The 21,067-nt window shown below is 37.9% G+C and overlaps 1 protein-coding gene across 1 annotated transcript in view; it reads right to left on the minus strand.

Annotated features, from left to right (window-relative positions):
• Positions 1-21,067, minus strand: part of MGAT5 (alpha-1,6-mannosylglycoprotein 6-beta-N-acetylglucosaminyltransferase) — a 135,062-nt gene that overhangs the window by 10,850 nt on the left and 103,145 nt on the right. Inside the window, 4 exon segments of the mRNA XM_030487180.1 lie at positions 1,599-1,673; positions 2,516-2,632; positions 6,139-6,285; positions 13,999-14,148. Coding sequence (XP_030343040.1) covers positions 1,599-1,673; positions 2,516-2,632; positions 6,139-6,285; positions 13,999-14,148 — 489 coding nt within the window.

The following is a 21,067-nucleotide window of genomic DNA, read 5'->3' on the forward strand; positions in this document are numbered from 1 at the left end:
CAGGATCAAGAGATGGATTCAGCAGATAGCACAGATGCACTTAACAGCCATGCAGGGCCGCTGGCAAGGGCAGTGCACTGGCAGGAAGGAGTGGTGGCACTGCTAAACATGAAACCATACCTCACAGTAGTTTTCTTGCTTCAGACCCTAAAGACCTTCAGCCCAGCTGCTGGGTCTGAAGACTCGGGGAATTCACTAAACCTTCCTTGTGAACATTGTCCTCCCTCCTGATCCTGAGCCAAGGCCCCAAAAGGGGAACGCCAGACAACTCCTTTAAATCCTAAAGTTTTAATGTCCCGTATGGTGACTTGTGGGTGACTGTATCTGGCCCCATCCTCTTCACATTCAAACATCCCAGAAGACCACATTCGTGTAGTTAATGCACTCCAGAACCTCTGAACTATACCAATTCCATGCACCTTTGTTTCTGTTCCGAGCTTGTGCTGATTCCTCTGTCCTGCCTGCCTCCCACCAAAACCTCTTCAAAATAAGTTCTCAACCTTTGTTTTTGCTTCATGTGACATGTTAATCAGGCACAGTGCTAAGCACATGCAGCTAATGATGACACTTGAGCATGCTGGGGGCTGTGAAACAGTAATGGCTTTTGACAATTGGTCAAAGCAATGAACAAAATTACAATGCTCTATTTATTTCTGAGAAGCACGCAGTACAGGCCACAGCTCAGCCCTTGGGGGAGGTCCAGAGAGGAGAAATGGGTTTGCCCCACAGGCACTACCTCTAGATTGTCTCCTTTCCTCCTTTACAATGAGCTCCACTTCTTCCTGTATTGACAAAACCTCTCAATTATAGCTAACTCGAGTAGAAGAATCAAAAGAAGCAGAGATACTTTTACAAGCTATGTCACCAATACAGCAGCAAAAAGCTTAAAGTGTTTATTGGCAGGAAACTGGCAATAGCTGTGTTACATTAACTACATTTCTGACCTGAATTCTTTATTACTGTATTTAATATCATTCCTCTTCAGAAACACAGATACAGGAGCATGTCCAGTGATTTCTTTTTAAAGAAATCTTGGCAATTAATTGGCATATCAGAGATAAAGCTTGTTCCTATCTCTCTTCTGCAGCAGCCAGAACAAAAAGCAGAGCCAGTGCTGCAGCAGATCTGGCCTTGGGCAGAAGCCCAAGCAACACACAGTTTCTAGAAATCAGGATCCCATAGAAATCTCTGCAGTTTATTACTCCAACTCAGTGTCTTCTGCTACTCTCAGCTGGTGATAATGCATGGGGACCAAAAGTCCTTTAAGTAATTGGTTTCCAAACCACTTCAACTTTATCAATTGAAACTAAATACTTGAAAAATCTGCCCAGAGGCTTTAGCCTAAGTGCAATTCTATGACAAAAGTACCTCTATATTTGATACCTCATGATCGAAAGATTTTTTTGGTGTGTACACAGTTAAAGAAGTCACATATACACTGAAAAATTAGTTTGCCTTTCTGCTTTGATATAACACCAAGGACTGCACAGCTACTATTTCTACTTGAATGGCAAGAATACTGAGAAGCTTTAAAATCAAGAGGGTGTCCTCCCTTTCCAACATAAAACAAAAGAGCCATCCACAATAAAGGTTCATACCTGTCTTTCGATAAATGCATTCATCCTCTGAAGCATTCCCTCACATGTAAATTCATAGGGCAAATAAGGGTCAATCTGTGGAAACACAATGTGTAAAGGTTAGAGGGTTTTTTCTTTAAATGAGCTTTGTGGTGCCCTGTGTGGTAGCAGCTTGTATTCCAACTGCTACATTATAGCCTAAGTGGCAACAATAAAGCCAAATAAACTCATTAACAAATCACAATTTCACAAAACCATCAGTAGTTTAAGCTGGTCTTTGCTGCTTGTAAAGGCAATAAAATTTGCTCAGTGATTATTTTAAGGAAACTCAGGGTATACTGCAAATTAATACATACAAAGCTAGCCCGAGACCCTAAGGGATCTCAGAGCTCCTGTTTTAACTAAGTTTCAGTTCTGGAGTTGAAGTGAAAAATGAAACATTAAGACAAAAAAGGAATGTGATACCTTTGAAAATGACTTCAAACTTCCCCCTCCCCACTCCCTCCCCTTGAAGTGCCCTCATTACAATTCCCCACTGTAAGTGCACAAGTGCTTCAGTGGCAACTATGTCAAGGCTACAAAATCAGCCAAAAGAGCCGAGTGTGTATTTGGACAGCCCACAGTGCCCTAAGAATCAACAAGGAAACTTCCTCACTGAATGCACAGAAAACACAGATTGCTGTATCATTCATGTATGAAATTCCCATTGCTACAAAATTCACTCATACTCGTTTTTTCAGGTAAAAACCTGACATACCCACTCCTAAATTAAACCACAATAATCACATACCACAGATACATAATAACATTTTTCCCTGCCCAATATCCTACCAAATTGCAGCACACTGCTTTAATTAGACTAAGATTAAGGAGCACTCTACATGTAGTACACAATGCACCCTCAAGTGCTGATGACAGACCAAGGATACATTTCTCACCTTTTGATTCAAAATTGACTTCACAGCCTTCTCAACTTCAGAAAGATCATTGATGTCTACAGTCCACACATGGGGCTTCCCAATGTAAACTTCAGCATAAGGATGCTGAGATGTCAACTGAAAGGAAGAAATTACACTGGTAAAAAGTAGTGTGTCAAGATGTCCTTCCCTCTCACTCTTTTCATCAGACTTTTTGGATGAAATCCACTAGGATAATGCAAGAATTCAGCCAGAATTTAACAGCGTCATTCCTTCAGATTTTCTGCATTTAAATTCAGAGAGTGAATTTAGTTGGAAAACTGAAGATCAGATAATGAAGATCACAAGTAACATTTGTGCCCCTCTAATTTGTGGCTTTGATCCTCATAATGACCCACATCACAGCAGAATTCATGCTTACTGAAATTACTCTTACAATGTGACCCTTCTTCCCCAGAGGTCATTCGCAGAGCAACTGTTTTCACAAACCGTAATTGCTACCAGTCCCGGTTAGACCAGCCTGACTGGCTTCAAGAGATGTCATCCTCACCCTGTCTCTCCTTCAAATTTCAACCATTTCCAAGATTCTGGGAGCAGTAGAGAATAAAGGATCATTTCTATCATTTAGGATGAATTCTGACTTGCGCTGATGGTAGTACAAGAGTAGTTTGACCTCAATAAGAGTGTTAACTTGTAAACAGTTTACTCACCACTCTGTGAGAAAACAAATTCAATAAATACCCAAGTAGATAACTAAGAAAAGTATCAGAGATTGCTTTCCAAACTAGCAGGATGGCACTTGAAGCAATTTTTGTGGCAGGAGTGAGAAGAACATGCAAATGAACATACTGAGAGGAAGCAAAAGCTGGAGAAGAGAGGAGTATTTCACACCAGCCTCAGAAGGCAATTGCTTCTTCAATAAATAAAAACCCCCAAATCCTACAGGACAGATTATTCGTAGACAATTTTTATACAGTTGCATCTTCATGCGCGATACAAAGAAAAATCTAGACAGTGCAAAAGATTTGAAGTAGGAGACAGAGTCTGTTGAAAAGAACCTTCTCCTGCACCAGGCACAGACCGTACTTGATCTCTTCCTCAAGTGAATGTAAGAAAGAACTTTAAAAAAAAATGTTGCCTATTGCAGTTTGCTTGTGAACAAGAGAAGCCTTAGAGTTAGATATGGGATAAGCTAGCATAATTCTGGGCTCTGAGAACAATGCTCTGGGGGGCTCTGTGCAGGTTACACCTTCGGCTGCAGGGCAGTGTGGTGGTGAGAGCTCATGGACTGGCTGGAAGACTGCAGGTGCCAGGCAGTAACTCGGGATGCTCCTGCACACAGACAGCTTCCATACCTGCCCACGTTCACTTGCAGCCCACCTCACTGTGCTCCCATCAGCATATTTTAAATTCCTCCAGAAAGTCCAAAGACCCAAAGTCTTTGGGTTACCAAGACTGAGTTCCCAGGGCATTTATCTCTGGACTTCAGATGGCTGAAGCTACAGTCATATTGCTCTCAATAACAACAAAAACCTTCTACCGCACCTTTAAAAATATGAACATAAACCACTGTTTTAAATTCCACAAAGCTTTAGGAATTATGCCTTAGACAACTCTCTCTCTACCAGCTGGAACAGAAAAGAAATATTGGTACAAATACTGGTACAAAACAAGCTGCTTGAAGGTGACTTTTTCTTCTTTTTTCCCTGCTTCTTTCCTCCAGCAAAATCATGTCCTAAGATAAAACAACTGCTGATCTAGAATGAAAATTGCAATTTCCAGTTTTTGTACAGAGTCTTCACTACAGGACCTCATCTTGGGGGGAGAGGGGAAACAATTAACTCCACCATGCCAAATAAATTCTACCTAGAACAAGACAGAAGCAGTGACTTGCAGTGGTTACTTTACAAAAGTGCTAAACACAGACCTTATCTTCAAACTCATCTGGATAACCAATTTGCAGAACTACACAAGCTTTTTTTGTTCTCCTTTAACACTTGAAAAATACTGAGAGAAGGATTTAAGGACTTTCTTAATCCCAAAGAACCAGCAGATGGATTACTGGCAACCGAATCTACATGCAGTTGTGAAAACCAGTTAAGAGAAAAGGTTACTCATAGCATAGGTCAGCAGAGCATGTGAACGCAGCAGTATTTGTGATGAGTGTTCATTATATTATCTTGTACTTAAGCAGTCAATAGGGATTATTTTTCTGTGCAAGACAGGTGCAGAGCATTTCTGCTAGTGCTGACACATGCCAGCGGCATTTAGCACAGCATTCCAAGCACTAAAGTTCCTACTAAAGAGTTAGGTGAGTCCAGATTATTTACTGAGCCTCACTAGTTATAGTGTCTAGGCACAGAACAACTGGAACTGAGACAAACAGTCAAATGACCATAGCAGAAAAGCTTTGAAAGGTGCCATACCCAAGGAGAAAATTTAAACAGATTTTCCTCCCTTATTACTACTGCCTTTGTCAGTGATGCAAGCTGTGAGAATGAGTTTAAACTCATGTCCTGGACAAGCTGAACAAATAACAAACTGAAAGACAATTACAGGTCTGGATCATAAAATCATAAGAACTTTATGTTCCTGTTTTAAAATGGGAAACTGTCTTTTGCTGATCAACTTCGGTGCTGCTCAGTAAGCAATTTATATAGCCCAAGTGTAACTTGAATTGGGAAATACGGCTCTGTAAGGTTCTCACAATCTAAGTGTTAACCTGAGAGCTTTCCCTTCAGATAATTATGTAAAGAAAATAAGTATATACATGTAGGTTGGAGCAGATGATCCTTGAAGTCTCTTCCAACCTGGCAATCTATGATTTTATGGTATTCTGTGATACACCTATGAAGAAGCCATGGTCACAGAGAAAAGTGCTAATGTCAGAAATGGCTACATGACTGTTAAATGCTTGCAAGTGGTAGAGGCTGAATTTTACCTACACTGAAGAAGAAAAATATTCCAAAGTCAGTACCAGGATGAGAGGCTAGTTTACTTAGCCTCATTTTTCTCTTGCTCAAGTCTAAACACACTCGCTGACTTGAACCCTTGAGGTTTGGTTTTCCTGTTCTCTTAAATAGTCAGTTCTCCAAATGTCTTCAGTGTTTAACCACAAACATGGTGGGGTGTGACCATTAATACCTTAGCTCAACAGTGCCTTGAACAGGTCCTTTGTGGGAAAAAACATACTATCCCAAAACACACACCACCACCCACAAATACAATTTTTATAATTTACTTAAACGCCTATTTGCTTTCTGCACAGTACATGGTAATGTTTGTTTCTTCAACAAAATAAAACCACTTTCAAATGACACGTCACGTATCGGATGACACAACCTCTTCCTGGGCAGAAGATCAGGTTTTCAAGTGAAACTTCAGTTTCTGAGCTATCAATAATCAGTAGCAGAATGTACACATAGGCAAATCTAGAGAGAAAGCTTAACAGTATGTTAATGAAAATTTTTTATTATTTTATAAAAATAAGAACTGATAATCCCATTGATGGCTAAAGAAAACAACAGCTGTACACCTTTTGCCATAAACTGTGAACATTGATTAATTTTTTCCTGCATTGTGTTACTAAAAAGAAATCCACAATCATTGTCAATATAGAAATTATCAAGATCGATAAAGCTTACCTCGCGGAGTGTAGGTTTGCCTTTGAAAAACTCTGTGTTTTTGCTACTTTTTGGTGGATTAAATCTTAAATTTAGAAAAGCACATCCATTAGCAATAGCCTCCAAAGGAGCCGGCCCTTCATATGGAAATCCGAGACCAACGAACAGCTGAAAAATAGAACACAAGAGCTGCCTTAATTTTTGTTCTTTACAAAAACTGAAAGCTAAGAGCCAACTTAAAACAAACAACCATGAACTCTAAATGGACCAGCCTAAAAAAAAAAAGTAACATTAAGAAGAAAATGTGAGAAATTCAGCAGCTCACCCCCCTACCCAAGCAGTTACGGAATGTCCTGTAAAACACATTTGACAATAATCTTCTGTAGTGAGCTGAGGTGGTTTTTCATGAAGCTGAGGCAACAACAGACCCTTTCAGTTGCTTTTGGGGAAAAAAAAAGTCATTTGGTGGTTTGATTGGTGTTGAAATGGAACTGCTGGGGCCCTCTTGCAGGTCCAGGTTTTACTGCAGCAACCTTACGGAACAGCTACACTACTGTTTTCCCCCTCTCTCCCACATCAGTCAACCTGCTGGTTTTGCCAATATGAACGTGCTCCTGGCAAACTGATTAAATCTTTTAATTAAAACGGTAGATGGCAGCAAACATCAGCTGAAGACACTGTACCTCGGCAAGACCTTGCATAGGATTAAGAGGGTTCAATGCCACTGCCAAGGTATCAAAGGAGGAAAGAGGCATCACAAAGCTATTCTTATATCAGCTGAGATTACAGGTGCTCTAGAAAAGGCAGTGCTATTCTCCAATGTAAAGAAAGTTAATATTTTTTCAGAATTGTCTGGCTTCTAGCTGGATCTTGACCCCTTTCCTGGCCCAATATAATCAAATCCCCTGAATCAAATATAGGATTCTTCATCTTTATTTCTATGTCTGTGTAAAATGGGAGAATTACAAGCTCTGATTTATAACAGTAATTTCTCAGCACTGCTACATGATTTTATATATATATATACACACTGCTTTTTTCTTTTCAAGAAAATAAAGAGCAATCTTCATAACTATTAGGATCATGTATTCAGGATGTAAGTATTCAGAGGTCAAATTATACTATTCTGCATTCAATTTTCTGCAATATGGAAGTGAATCCTAGTAACAAAAGATTGAAAACTGAAGGCCCCTTCTAGGAGCCGATTTTAACGTTGATGCATAAAACTGTAGTCAGTATCGTCGTGCACAGGCATTGCAGCATCAATCCTCTCTGACCCATGACAGCAACAGTACAAATTGTGAGTTGGCTCATTTTAAAAAGAAAGTTAACCTCTCAGCATAGTTGAGGTAATATAATTTTCACTGCATGGAGCTGCATATTGTTAGTTTTCAACTGTCGGGTTAAAAAAGTCACCTACTTTCAAAAAGTTTCTCAGCTATCTCACAGATTTAAATCTTACAGTGGCTGACTTTAAAAAAAGATCTGGAAGACTACCTCCATTAAAGCTAGATTATCTAAATTTGGGTTTCATCTGTGGCATAAGATATATTACCTTTCAATCAGCAAAAACACATCTCAAATCTCACCTGAAAATTTAAAAAAAGGTAATCTCTTGAAAATAATTAATTACAGACATCAAACCATTTCATGCAATCTGCACACATAATGTTATTTATTTAAACTACGCCTTAGTTCAAGCAGAAAACCAGCTGAGAACCAGCAATTAAAACCATCTGAAGTATCAATTCTCCTATGATCCTGTGTTTGTCTGTTATGTGGAGAATGCTGGCTTGTTTGCTTAGGTTTTCACTTTTTTAATAAACTGCTGCTGTGCACTGCTGAACAGTTCTGTGTCTGACTGGTCCGTTTATTTAGGAGGAAGCTCCATGGGGAAAGAAACATGGTTTTATGTTTTGACAGCACAGAGCACACTGTCAGCACTTAATCTATAATAAATAGCTTACCACCTGTTTCACATTCATTTTCCAGCCTTACCTCTAAGCAGCACCATACCTTTGAAGAAAGAAAGATGTGTCTATTTGCTAGAATGATACATGTGTGTGTGCTGCCTGTTGGCCTGAGGTTGCAGCCTGGCCCGCAGCCCCCCCAGCTCCTCCTTTCAACCCTCCAAAATCTTCTATCACTCTCCATCATCCCATTGTCATCAGGTCAGCTGAATTTCCCCAACTGAACCTAGACCCTGCTCCTGAAAACTGCCCTTGATTAGCATTCCTTGGTTAGGGAGCTAGTATTTTTGTATGGTACAAAGATCAAAACACGAATATCTTAATTGCCTCAAGAAAGTCACCTTCATTATATTTTAAAAAAACAAGCATTAGAGAACACAGGTAATTTCTGTAACTAATTCTTATGATGCTCTAATTTGCTAATCCTTTGAATTACACGCAGCTTGTTATTTCCAGAAAGGCTAAAACAATCTGCCAAGATACTTCCTGAAAGTATGCAACATAATGCTGCAAGTCACTAATTGAAAAAGAAGTGGGGAGAAAAAAAAAAAGAAGAACTAACAGGCAACAATTTTCAGGTACCAGGGAAGCAAGCATCCATCCTCAGTAGAGCTGAGGCTGTGTGGAAGACAAAGCTCTCTCCCACAAACCAGTAAAGATTTAGAACAGACTGTATTTCCACTATTTTGTGATCTAAATTGTTGCCCCCACCACATAAGGTGCTGACTATGGTTTTTAGGGTACTCTCTTACTGGACACTATGTCTGGTAACACAGTCCACCATGGAGAGGCACCTTCCCCTCTGAAGGCTGAAGGTCTATAATGCAAAACTCCAAAATTGACAATGTTGGCAATGTAACTGTGGGTACATATGCTTCAAAAATTTTAGCTCTGATCTTGCTTTGTTAGCTGCAGAAGAATTGCTATGCAGGGTAGAATTCCTTTATGCTTTAATGGTTGATTAGTGCTTTAAACCATTTCATTTTCTCAATGTGAGCATTTTTCTCACTTTTCAAATGTTTTTGAAAGCTAAAACCATTATTATTAATACAGTGCTTTAAGTGGGCACATGACACAGTGGGCTCTGTATGCTAATGCCCCCTATAATGAGATGATTACCAGAAGGAGTTTACTGTATAAAAGTATATCTAAAGGAGATAACAGCAAATAAGTAGAGATATAAAATCATCATGGTAATGGCAGAATGTTTTGTTTTTATTTTTTTAAACCACTTCCTTGTTTGCAAGGTCGCTGCCCAGGTGTGCCGGTGCCTGTAGGTCTGCATGAATCAGAAAAGGGGTTTTGTACCTGCAGTCTCACTTGCCTAACTTGAGCAAAGCAGGTGTTGAAACCCTTAAGCAGCAATACTTTGGTTTTCATTAGAAAGACTCCTCAGGAACCTTTTCTGTGTTTGCAGAGAACTGAACCCCTGGTTTGGAATTTCAGGCTTTTGAGTTGGCCACCCAGCATCAGACCTGCCAAGACACCATTCTTTCCAGATTATAATGTAAACAGTCCTTTCATGGTGTAGGAGCGAAGTGGAGACTTCTTTGACATAAAAATTGCTTCACAATAACTCCCATGAAAAAACAGCGTAGTTCTGTTTTATTTTTTGGAAACCACTTAGTTGACACTAAGCAATTTACTTGTGGAGTTTACAGCACCAGATCAGGCTATTATTAAAATGAGAACTTGAACAAACAGCCTTTCTAAATTATAGCCAAAAGTATAAAATAAGGAGTGATATTTTACTTCACTGACTGTAATTCTGAGTTGCTGAATATTTAAGAGAACAATTTCATATACCAGAGACTAAATGCTACAGTTCCAGAAAGAGGGGTGTTTATCTTCTCCTCTCCAGTTTCTAACATTACTGCACTTTATCTAATTTATCCTGTTGGGTTGGTAGGTTTATCACCACTTTTGTATGCCTCCTCACTGAACGTACATATTCTCTTCTGAACTACAGAAAGGGAAATGTAGCAAAGGTTAACTATCTCGATATATTTTTCTCATGAATATAAAATTCTTTCTGGAAAAGTCAATCCTTTTGTGATTGAAACAATTTAGAAAAGAATCACTAGTTAAATGTCTTTTCAGATGATCTTGTGAAGTGTGTGGAAGTGAAGAAATGCATTATTTCATAAAAGACAATATGAATCCAACACTGCAATGGGATTTTTCCCAAACTGTCTAAACAGGGTTTTGCTTCCGCTTAGTAAAAGAATTTGGATCCCCTCAAAAATTCACAGTGACTGTAAGTACAAAGTTGTACCTGAAACTTTCTCAAAAGGAGGAATATTCTCAAGAATTCAGTAGTGGTTTTTCCAAGAGAATCTGGTCCAACTCCTCCAGCTGCCCACTTGTCAAGAAGCCACGTAAGTTGGCAGGAAGGCTGCCAGCTCGCCTACCCTATTTTCCTCTGACGTGATGAATGGCTTTACATCTTCTCATTAGGAACTGTTGACATGTCTCGGTTTTGTCATGCACTACACAGCTGAACTCATCATGATGAATCTCAAACAGCCCCCTCCTGCTTGGAAAACACACTTATTCCAAAATGCATTGCTTTATAACACACACCAGAATGAAATGGCAGCTGCATGCTTTTGAGAGTAACTGTGTCCTATACTGCAGAGAGATCAAATACGTTCTGGGAATGCAAAGCTCTGAACAAGAATCCTGACTGAGCTGTCACCTATCAGTATATCGCTGTCTAAGGGCAAAATGAAGCAGTGCAACATAAACTGACACTTCTGGGAACACTGAACTGTGTAATTTTTTAAATTATTATTTAGCTCTGGCTTTCTGAAAACTAGATCATGTCAGCTGACCTAACAAACACTTGCTAACACACTGCTGCAATCACAAGCAATGAAAGACAATCCTTGCCCTTGGGTCTAAAAACATATGTTTAGAATAAGAAAAATCTGAAAGTTTCTGGAAGCTTAAAGACAAAGGTTGTTGCGTGGAGACAGCAAACAGCAGCCCTAGAGAGTTCAAGTGAGCACTGTACCCACAGATGTTACCATCCCGGAGTTACAGCTCTGATTATTCACATACTTTCAGCACACTGATTGTCTAATGACAAAACCCCATACCTAAATTCATTATGGGGTTCTGGTCACGTTGCCTAGCGATTAAAGTGATTATGATTAAAAAGTGTCCTGAACCATCACTGGATGCATGTGCACACATGCACACATACATGAGGCTCCTCAGGGCACAAAGCTCCCATTCAAGTCAGCTTGATTTTTGTGGAAAACCTGCACTTATTTTAGCAATTCAATCCATGATTCATTTGATATAAACACAACTGACCCACACAAGCAGCAGATGGCCAGTAGAGACAGGTGAGGAGTGTTTTATGCTAACCTACATGAAAGTGTTGTCTCAGGATACTGAAATCTGAAACTTAAATGTACAGGCAACATGAAGACTTAGAACAAGTGTTGTCTGTTGATCAGCACTGAGAGGCAACCATATGCTAAGGCAGAACAGCCAGTGTGCCTAAGAGATACCAAGCATCAGCTAGCAAATAAAAACACCAACACAAAAAACAACCCAAAAATCCATCTTCAACTGAGAAAGTCCAAACAAGTTAGATGGTAAATCTCAGTTTCAACTTTCAATCTCAGGATGCTGCTGTTTTACTTCTTCTGCTAAACTAGATATATCAGAACAGTATTACACAGGAGTAATAATTGAAATTAATGATGCAGTAGGCCATATTTAATTTCCTTTTGTTGCAACATCAGAGATACACTGCACTCCCATTTGCCTGACAATAATAAGTATTAGAAGAAGCAGATGGACTCTTAACTGCTTATCATCAGGTCAAAGTTGTGCTAGCCTGGCTGCATCAAAAATAAATAATTTCCTTTAAAGGAAAACAGCTTTTGTCATTTGCAAATCTGCTACGAAAGTTCAGAAAAGCTACCTGAAAATACTGTTTGTGGACTTAATTAAAGAAAAAAGTTTATTAAGAAAGATTCTACCAAAAAGATAATGTGATAAAAACCCTGGCTTCCTGATATAGGGTTCTGAAACACATTGATGTGTTTCTCAGTGCCATCTACTAAGAAATGCAACAAATTCTCAAAGGATTTCCCCCAATGTTAGGAAGAAAAAAATCCCAAAACAATGCACAACAGTATAGAAAATCATTAAAATCTAAAGTGCTTGTAGGACTCTGAAAACAGCACAGTGTAAATCCATGCTTTTCAGAAAAATGTAATTTGTGAAAAATAAGCAACTTACTGAGCTCAGGAGTACTTCAAAATCACAAGACAGTATCTTCTATCTGATATTGCAATTAGAAGTTGAAAACTGAGTGAAATTAGTCTGGCTACTTCCTGTGTCACAAACCCCATACAACGGCACTGTGCTGAGCTGCATAGTATGTATGCATTGGCTTGAATCTGTCCTAAAACGACGGTGTCTTTACATTGCATCTTAGAGCACAGCAAATATAACCCATAACAACTAGATATGCTATCTATTTGACATTGAAAATCAAGCTTTTTAGTGTAATTCATGTAAGATGACTGATAAAGAATTAGAGGAAGGCTCAGTCAAGTGTAACTGTTATAACGAACTTTACAAATTGTAAGGACTTCAGTAATTCTGTAGGAAGCTCATGAGCTTATTTTACTATTCAGTGAATCAAACGCGCTTCCCCCCTCCCTCCCCCCCGAAGGAAGTCACTGTTTGTGCTTGGGGTTATTACAATGTCAATATTCTTCCCATGTTAGTACTATGATTAATAGCGTGATTTCATACTCTGCACAGGCAAAAGCTGTGTAATCTCAGTAGTATCTGTGACGAAAGCAAACGTTGACTTTTTAATCTGCAACATAATGTGTATCTGTATGCATCAAGTACATACACACAGTGGTTGCCTTTAAAAAGTCATAATTTGCCAACAGCTGTCACTGTTGGCAAATTTGCCAACAGAGATGTCAAATTACCATAATTTTCCCAAATATTTCAAAAAGGAGATCTCTGCAGTCATGTGGGAAGACTAGGAGGTGCTTGCTTTTTCCTTTTCTTTTTTTAATAGATTCTTCTGTAGAAGTGCACAGCAAGGAACTATCAACAATGGGGAGTAAGTGCTTCAATTCCACACATTTTGCTAATTTTAAACACACAAATCACTTCTTTCACCAACTGAACATTAAACATCCTATTTAAATGTAATCTACTAAAGTGTTTTAATGTTGTAAAGTGCCACAAAGATTATGGGAATGGCACAGAAAACCCCACTGTTTTCTAACCCCAAAGCATTCTAAACTATGGGGACAAAAGTTGATATATTTCAGTCTATATACTGTCCCTTATCTTGAGTTCCCTTGACTATGGGGTCACAGGCAAAGTACATCACAAAAAGCACACTCTTTTGCTCGCTCCCTCTGCACCGCTGCAGTAGAGGAAGGAACTGAATGGCGAATGAAGTGCTTACTTTTCTTCTTTTCTCCCCCAGAGAGTAGGGTCGTGCTAGGTTAAAGTCATTGGTAGGGCAGAGCAAGCATGCCTACAGTACAGCTGTCAGATATTACCTAATTTTCACATCAGGGATTGCAAAACAAAGCACATTCTCAGCTGATAATCTCCTTGAGCTGAATATCACATTTAAGAAAATGAAATACACATTTCCCAAGCTGGCTGTTAAATGTGTCTGTGACTGTAGGTTGTCATCCCAATTTTCTAATAACAGCTGCCAATCCACAAGACATGGACACAAGGAAAAACATATTCTTAGCAGAAGACAACTTAAGCCCCTTTACATTTGATCATTTATTTTTCCAATACTTTTAAATTAGGAGCTCAGTTGTAGGAGGTGAAAAGCATGCACTTCAGATACTGTCTGCCTGTAGCTATTTTTGCCACTACTCCCTCTTGACAAACTTACTTTGGTTTCTCTCAGTAGAAACTGCAAATCCCGCCCACTGAGTATACCATGGTTTTTTACATAGCCAGGAATATAAATGGTGCTTGTCCCGTGAACAGTTCCATGGACTTCCATATAGGTGTGGATGATGTCCAGGTAAGCCTTCTTATCCTGTAATAATAACAATAAAATACGTTCAGTCTTTATGCTTTTCAAGCAGTAGTGTTCAAACACAGCTGTCTTTTCATCTCCTGTACCACAAAAGCCAGAAAGTTCAGTTATTCTTAATTATTTCTATCTTTCATTACATTATTAGCTTTGTTTTCTACTAGACTGGAAGAAAACTGTACCTTTTTTTATTCATAGTATAGGTATAAATAAGTACCAAGGTCCTACTAATTTCTAATCGGACAAAAAACAGGTCACCAGCTGTAATCTCAGCATGCCTAAATAATACTTGGCCTAAAAATACAAAATACTCATACCGAGATATTAAATTTTCACTCTGTTTGTGTCAGAGATGCAAAATAATTATCTTCTTTGTGCAGAGAAGGGTGAATCTCACCTTAGTAAGATACAGTCTTGCCAGTTGAATAACTGAATACACACCTTTATCTAAATACCTAGTAACTGAGTCGCATGAGATACCTACAAATATTCCATTTACCTGAAGTTTTAAAGGCATTTTGGAAAAGAACCAGAAAAGAGTTGCATTACAAAAAAAACCCCAGATCAACAAAATCCATCCCAGTTTGCAAACAAGAATTACTTTAATTTTCAACGCCATATGTTTTCTTAGTTTTGAAGACTACTAGTATTCCAAAAGCAATTAGCCATAGTTTGTATTTACAGGCAGTATGCAACACAGATCAGAAAGTCTTTCCCTCAATATTTGCACATACTCTTAGTAATAGCTCTAAAATCAGGCAACAAGTTCCTGTACTTCTTGGCAGCAAGAGAGTTTTTGAGAATTCTACTTTCACTCAGTACTTTTTGTCATGTAAATTCTGTACACTGTTCCTCCACAGCCCTGTGTGAAAGCTGGCCAACACTTCTACTGAAGTTCATTCACAGGGCAAGCAGACTGGTGAAAAACCTGTCTTTTCAAATCTTGGAGAAGCAATAAGGTATCAGGCTTGGGTGAATGAACACTATCCCTTCTTAAAACTTCCTTGCTAAGTTAATTACCGGTCTTCATTCAAATACACAAGGTGTTTAATGTCACATAACAACTGGCTTCTAGCTTTATCTTGCTCTACTGGTGATACTGTTTGTGATGAGATAGAGTGCCTGCCTCATTATTAAATCGCCCTGTTCTGGTAGCTATGCCAAGACTGCACCAGTCAGACAATGTCCTGGGCTAAGTACTACATAAAACTGCCAACAAATGGAGACAAACCTGCTCCCACTTTGATGTGGCTGCTCTTATTGTTAATTAGCACAATTTATTAAAAAAAAAAAAACAACCCTAAAAGCTTGCTCTGTTTTTTCTTTTTACTTCAAATTTTAATTACTCTGAAAGATATGTTCCTCCCACTATTTTTAAAGTAGCATAATTAGAAACTGTTGAGAAGCTCATATACTTTATTAAGAGAAATTCCACTGTAGAACCTTTTCTTTGCAAACATGTAGGAGAAATTGTAGACTGTAGGTAGATTTAAATTAGATATAAGAAAGAAGTTCTTCCCTGTGAGGGTAGTGAGGCACTGGAACAGGTTGCCCAGAGAAGTTGTGGATGCCTCAACTCTGGAGGTATTCAAGTCCAGGTTGGACGGGTCTTTGAGCAACCTGGTCCAGTGGAAGGTGTCCCTGCCTGTGGCAGGGGATTTGGAACTGGATGATCTTTTAAGGTCCCTTCCAATCCAAACAATTCCATGATTCTACGAAAAATAAATGGAATAGCCTGGTCTTGTTTTCAGAATGCAGCAGTAGTCTGTCACTAGAGGCATACCTTAAACCTGCCTGCCTGGCTTTTAGTACACACAGAGCCTATGAGTTAGGCTTTAGTGTCTGAATGGGAAGAGAAGGCAGTGAAGCACACATACTGCTGACAGGATCTGCCTATAGGAGGAACACTAATGCACTTGCCTCAGATTTTATTGGCTCATGTCACACAAGCTGATGACATGAAGGCACTCCAACTCAAGAAAAATACGAGAAGCAAGCAGCTAGGAAGAACAAAACCAGCATCACCTAAAATTGGACTTACTTTAATGATTTCAATGATAATGTTACAAATTTTTATTTACCTACTCTAAAATAAAATATTTGACATGAAAATTATTTAGCCTTTACAAATTTTCTAATAGTTCCTGAGAAATGACATTGTTGGTTATAGGACTGTTTAAGATTTTATATAGGTTCAAAAAGCAGTTATGGAAGAAAAATCCACGAATCATTATTGAATAGAGACACACAACTTTCAGCCTAAGAAATCCATGAACCACTTGTCTCTGGTGGCTGTGAAACACGACTGTTTTCACATTATTCCTTACACATCAAGTTTTGCCTATCTTTGGAATCAGAACACTAGATTAGATAAAACTTTGATCTGAACTGTCCTTGCTGCCATCTTATTTTTATTAGCTCATTTTCACAGATGAATGTAAAATGGACCAAAAGAAACATAACATTTTCACAGGGCTTCTGTTTATATGTGATGCCAATACAAATCTAGTGGGATTCTGAGAAGCATCTGTGTTATTGTGAAGTTCATTGCCTAAATTCTGCTGGAAACAGTCTTTGATAAATACAACAGTCCTTGAATTTAGCCCAAAGTATTCCCCAAATCATCTTGTAAACAACTAAGTGAATCCTCCTACTATATCCATGTGCTGTCCTCTGTACAAATACTAGCAGTTGATTGCTACAAAACAGGGAATACAGGATTAAAAAAAAAAAAAGGAGTATATATAAAGACAGAATGAAAAGAACTGGCTTGCATGCTGTATTTACAGTAGCATTTTTCAGGGGCAGAAGGAAGGCTTTTGCTTGAACTCTTAAAGTTACGAAAGTATGTTAGAAATATTACTATTAAATTCAAATTAACTGAGCCAGCATACATTTTATATTTAAAATTAATATACAATTACAATCAATACAATATACAATCAATACGATTTAAGAAGACAAAGCAAAAGCACTGCTAAATTCAGCATGTTTTAGGCATCTCTGAAAGTGCAAACAAAACACTAAAATAACAATCCATAATCTTAATTGGGAACATTATTTAAGCATAAGACTGACTGCTTTCCTGATTCAGAGTATAAAACCGGAGATAAAACATTCAGTATGCCAAGCAGCAACAATTTATCCATCCATTAAGAAAAATAATGGACTTTTAAATGGTGTTGCTCGGTTTCCACCTCCATAAGATCGGGTAACTACTGTAAACTCCGTTACAGAGTCTACAGAAACGTTTTTACCTCACAAAGGAAACCTTATAGATAGATAGGCACACGTAAAGGGATTAATATGTAAAAAAAAAAAAAAAAAAAAATGGAATTAGTTTTCAAACCACAGGAGTAAAAACATAACATAAACCCCACTGCACAAAAGCTGAGAGAAATCTTTCATCCCACAAAAGCCAACACTCTTTCTTTTAATCAAATGAGATTTTTAAAGAATTGGAACCAAGAGCAGCATCTTCCCATTTCTCCCTGTACATAAATTTTTCTAGAAGCCTTTCTTTCTGAAGGAAACCAGAAAAAGCCCAACCAAAAATTCAGAAAGCACAATCCACAAAACAACACTCCTTTATTCCCTTATTCACCTTGAATCAAAAGTAATTGCTTTTATAAAATAAAAAGTACCATAAAAATACCATTAGCAAAATACCTTATACCTTACACAAATCTCACTAACATTTGTCTCCTTTTGCATTTAAGAAGCCCTGAATTTCCACATTCCTTGCAGAAAACTGTTATTTCTGATCATGAAAGTATGACTTGTAATCAGCTACCTTACGAAAGTAACCAGGACACATAATTCAATTCTAAACATTAAAACCATTGAATTAGAACATGAGAAAGAGTAAATATGGCATTTATAAATAGAAAGGCTACAAGTAAATAAATAAAGAAATGTGATTTGCAAAATACTAATGTTCCTGCAACTGTTAATCCACTTCCTTGCTTGCTTGGGTGCAGATACAACTTTTATCTTACATAATTTGTCAGTAAACTCCAGAGTTTTACTTTCTCCAAAATGAATTCAAAGAAAAAAGATCATGGGCTGCTGGCTAGTAATGCAAAATCAACATTCTCTGCAAAGTTTGTATCAGATTGTGCTCTTCACCTCTGCCTGTCTGCTATCCATACTACAAATCTAGACTTCAAGCATGAAAGACGGCATCAAAAAAAACCAATTTCTCTTCAGAATCAAAAAGGAAGTGTAACAGTAAGAGTCATACAAACCTTTTCTGAAACAATTTTTCAGCAGTTAAAATAAACATGCCACTCAGGAAAGTATTTTTTGTTGATCACTGACTGCAGAACTGTTATTACTGTTCATCAGTTACTTCCACCTATTTTTAAAGGTGTCATGATAAGGCCTTTCTCATCAAAGAAATCAAATGGCAACTGTCTGATAAGTCTTCCCCTAGGACAATATTGACAAGATGACAATCTGAAGTGTTGAAATTGTCAGGTTTGGTGGGTGAAAAATTTAAGCGCAAAAGCTACAAAAATACATGGTAGAAACATGATGCATTAAAATCTAAACTTTGTGTATATCCTAAATGCACACTGTTAAGTCTAGAAGTCCTAACATCTGGGTGCTTATTTGCCAAAGCATCAAGTCCAAGGTAAACCAAAATCCAGTGTATATGCAATGTACGACAGCTGGGATTGTGACACAAAACATAAGATTGGAAAATCTCTCTTTCTCTCTTTCCAAGAACTGTCACACTCTCAAAGACTTTTCAAGACATCCTTGAATAATGAAAATCCCATCTACTGGGGAACTGGAAGAGAGCACAAATGCTGTAGCATTCAAGGTACAATATTAAGAGACTTAAACAGATACAGTGTTTAACTGTAACAGTTTTACTATGGTAAATCACAAGGAGTAGATGATTTTGGAGATGAAATATGAAACTTTCAAACTGTTAACTGCAGCGTACTTGATGCAGAGTACTGAATTTATAAATGGATATGGAGAAGATGCAGTGACTCATGACTAGCAAGTATGAATTCTACACTGAAATTCTCTGAAACTTAAATAAGTGTTAACTATATAACCATGTAAACCCAACAAAATTGCAACAGTCAATTCTTTCTGTACAAGGAAATCCTCTCTCACCAAATTGGTAGTGTTCTCTGAAGAAGCCAATCAACATGTAGAAACTATTCAAACGTTCTTAAAGGAACTAAGTCTCTTTGGGATAGAAGGGTATTACTCTTGTGAATGAACAGTCATAATGAGAAAGAGAACAGAGAAGTGGTAAAGCGTATGGTTAATACATACTATTCACAATAGCAAACCTGAAACTAACTTCAAAATGTTGCAGAAAAACATCGCAATACTGAACACTTGGGGTTGTAAAGCTTTTGAAAAAGCTGTCTCAGTAATCTAGGGGATGAAGTGACTAGGAAATACAATGACTGATAAATTCAATATAAAGTGATGCACATGTTGAAAACCAGTCCTGGCTTCATGTATGAATAATGGACCTGAGCTAATTAATGTCTCTAGGAACGAAGACTTTGAATTATGATAATATATGATTTTGGTCTATGAAAAAAATCAGCCCAAATGACAACTGCTTTGAAGTCACCTCTTACTGAGATCTCAAAAGTGTGTCAAAAGTCAGTTTATCAATAGAGAAGATTCAGAAAATACCCTGGCTGAAAAGAGCTGGGAAGAGAGAGAACATGCAAAGGAAGTAACACTGAATAACATTGCCATGCTTTTGCTCTTCTCTGAATGTCCATTTATGGCTTCTCTGTTAAGCACCTACCACATGTATCATAAAATACACATTAGCACATACAAATATGTTATTTGCACATATATAATCTTTGCACAAAGAATGAATAAAACATCTCCATAAAGAATTGAGTCTTCAAGATCTGCCAGAAATTCTGCTTATTTGTCATCTTTACTCATTTCATTCATTATTTCTTGCAGTTCTTAATCTTCTTGTTTGTTTGTTTGCTTTTTACACTGAGGTTTTTGAAAGATTTGACAACTTCTTTGCCATGTAATGGACACTAATGTTTAACCAAGAATTTCTTGTCCTTTGAAAGGAAATTTCCAGAACTAACAATGAGACACTCTCCTCTCCTTTATTTCTTCATAACAAATTAAATTCTAATTTTCATAATAAATGTTGAAGAATAAGCCTTCAAAATGTACATACATGTATACTTATTTACTGCACCTATAGCTGCTCATTTGCTTTGATTTACTTGTTTTTTTGATCCATACTTCTTTGAGAAGCAAATATTGAATTTCAGAGATGCCGCTGAACTGAAGTGTCTGGCTCATTTTAATTTCTTATGCGGCATAAAGCAGGACAGTGCTCCAGAAGCCTCGTGACAGCAGCTAGGGTAGGTTACGATCAATGGGAAAGCCCATGGTGCTGCTGCCAATTTGGAGGAAGACAAAAACACCACAAGACAAGTTTGTCTTGTGCTTGTCTTGCACTGAGCATGTTGGAGAGAAAAGGTGAGAAGGATCTTTCCTCCCTTTCCTTATGTACATTTCAGCTTAAAAAATTCACTTAAATGTTTAGCCAAAGTATGCTGCTAAATATGAAGCACAAAAACCAATCAGAAGGAAGGGAAAAGGCCACACTACCAGCAACAAGACACTGATCTTCGCATGTAAAAGAACTATTCCTAGAAGTGCAATTTCTCCTTTTTGACTTCTCTTCATTTTCTTCCTCCTACTTCATGCAAGAGGGCATACGATGGGGAAATTACATATGTCACATGGAGCTATAAAGGGGAGATGTTATTAAGAACAGCCTTGGTTATGTACTTTCCCATTGAGAACAAGCTAAATTTCTTCAAAACTTGTTTTACAGACAGTATACATTTAAGAAGAATGCCCATCTTGTCAAGGGCATTAAGTAACAAACTCACAC

Source organism: Strigops habroptila, chromosome 5, assembly GCF_004027225.2.
Source record: "Strigops habroptila isolate Jane chromosome 5, bStrHab1.2.pri, whole genome shotgun sequence".
Lineage (NCBI taxonomy): Eukaryota > Metazoa > Chordata > Aves > Psittaciformes > Psittacidae > Strigops > Strigops habroptila.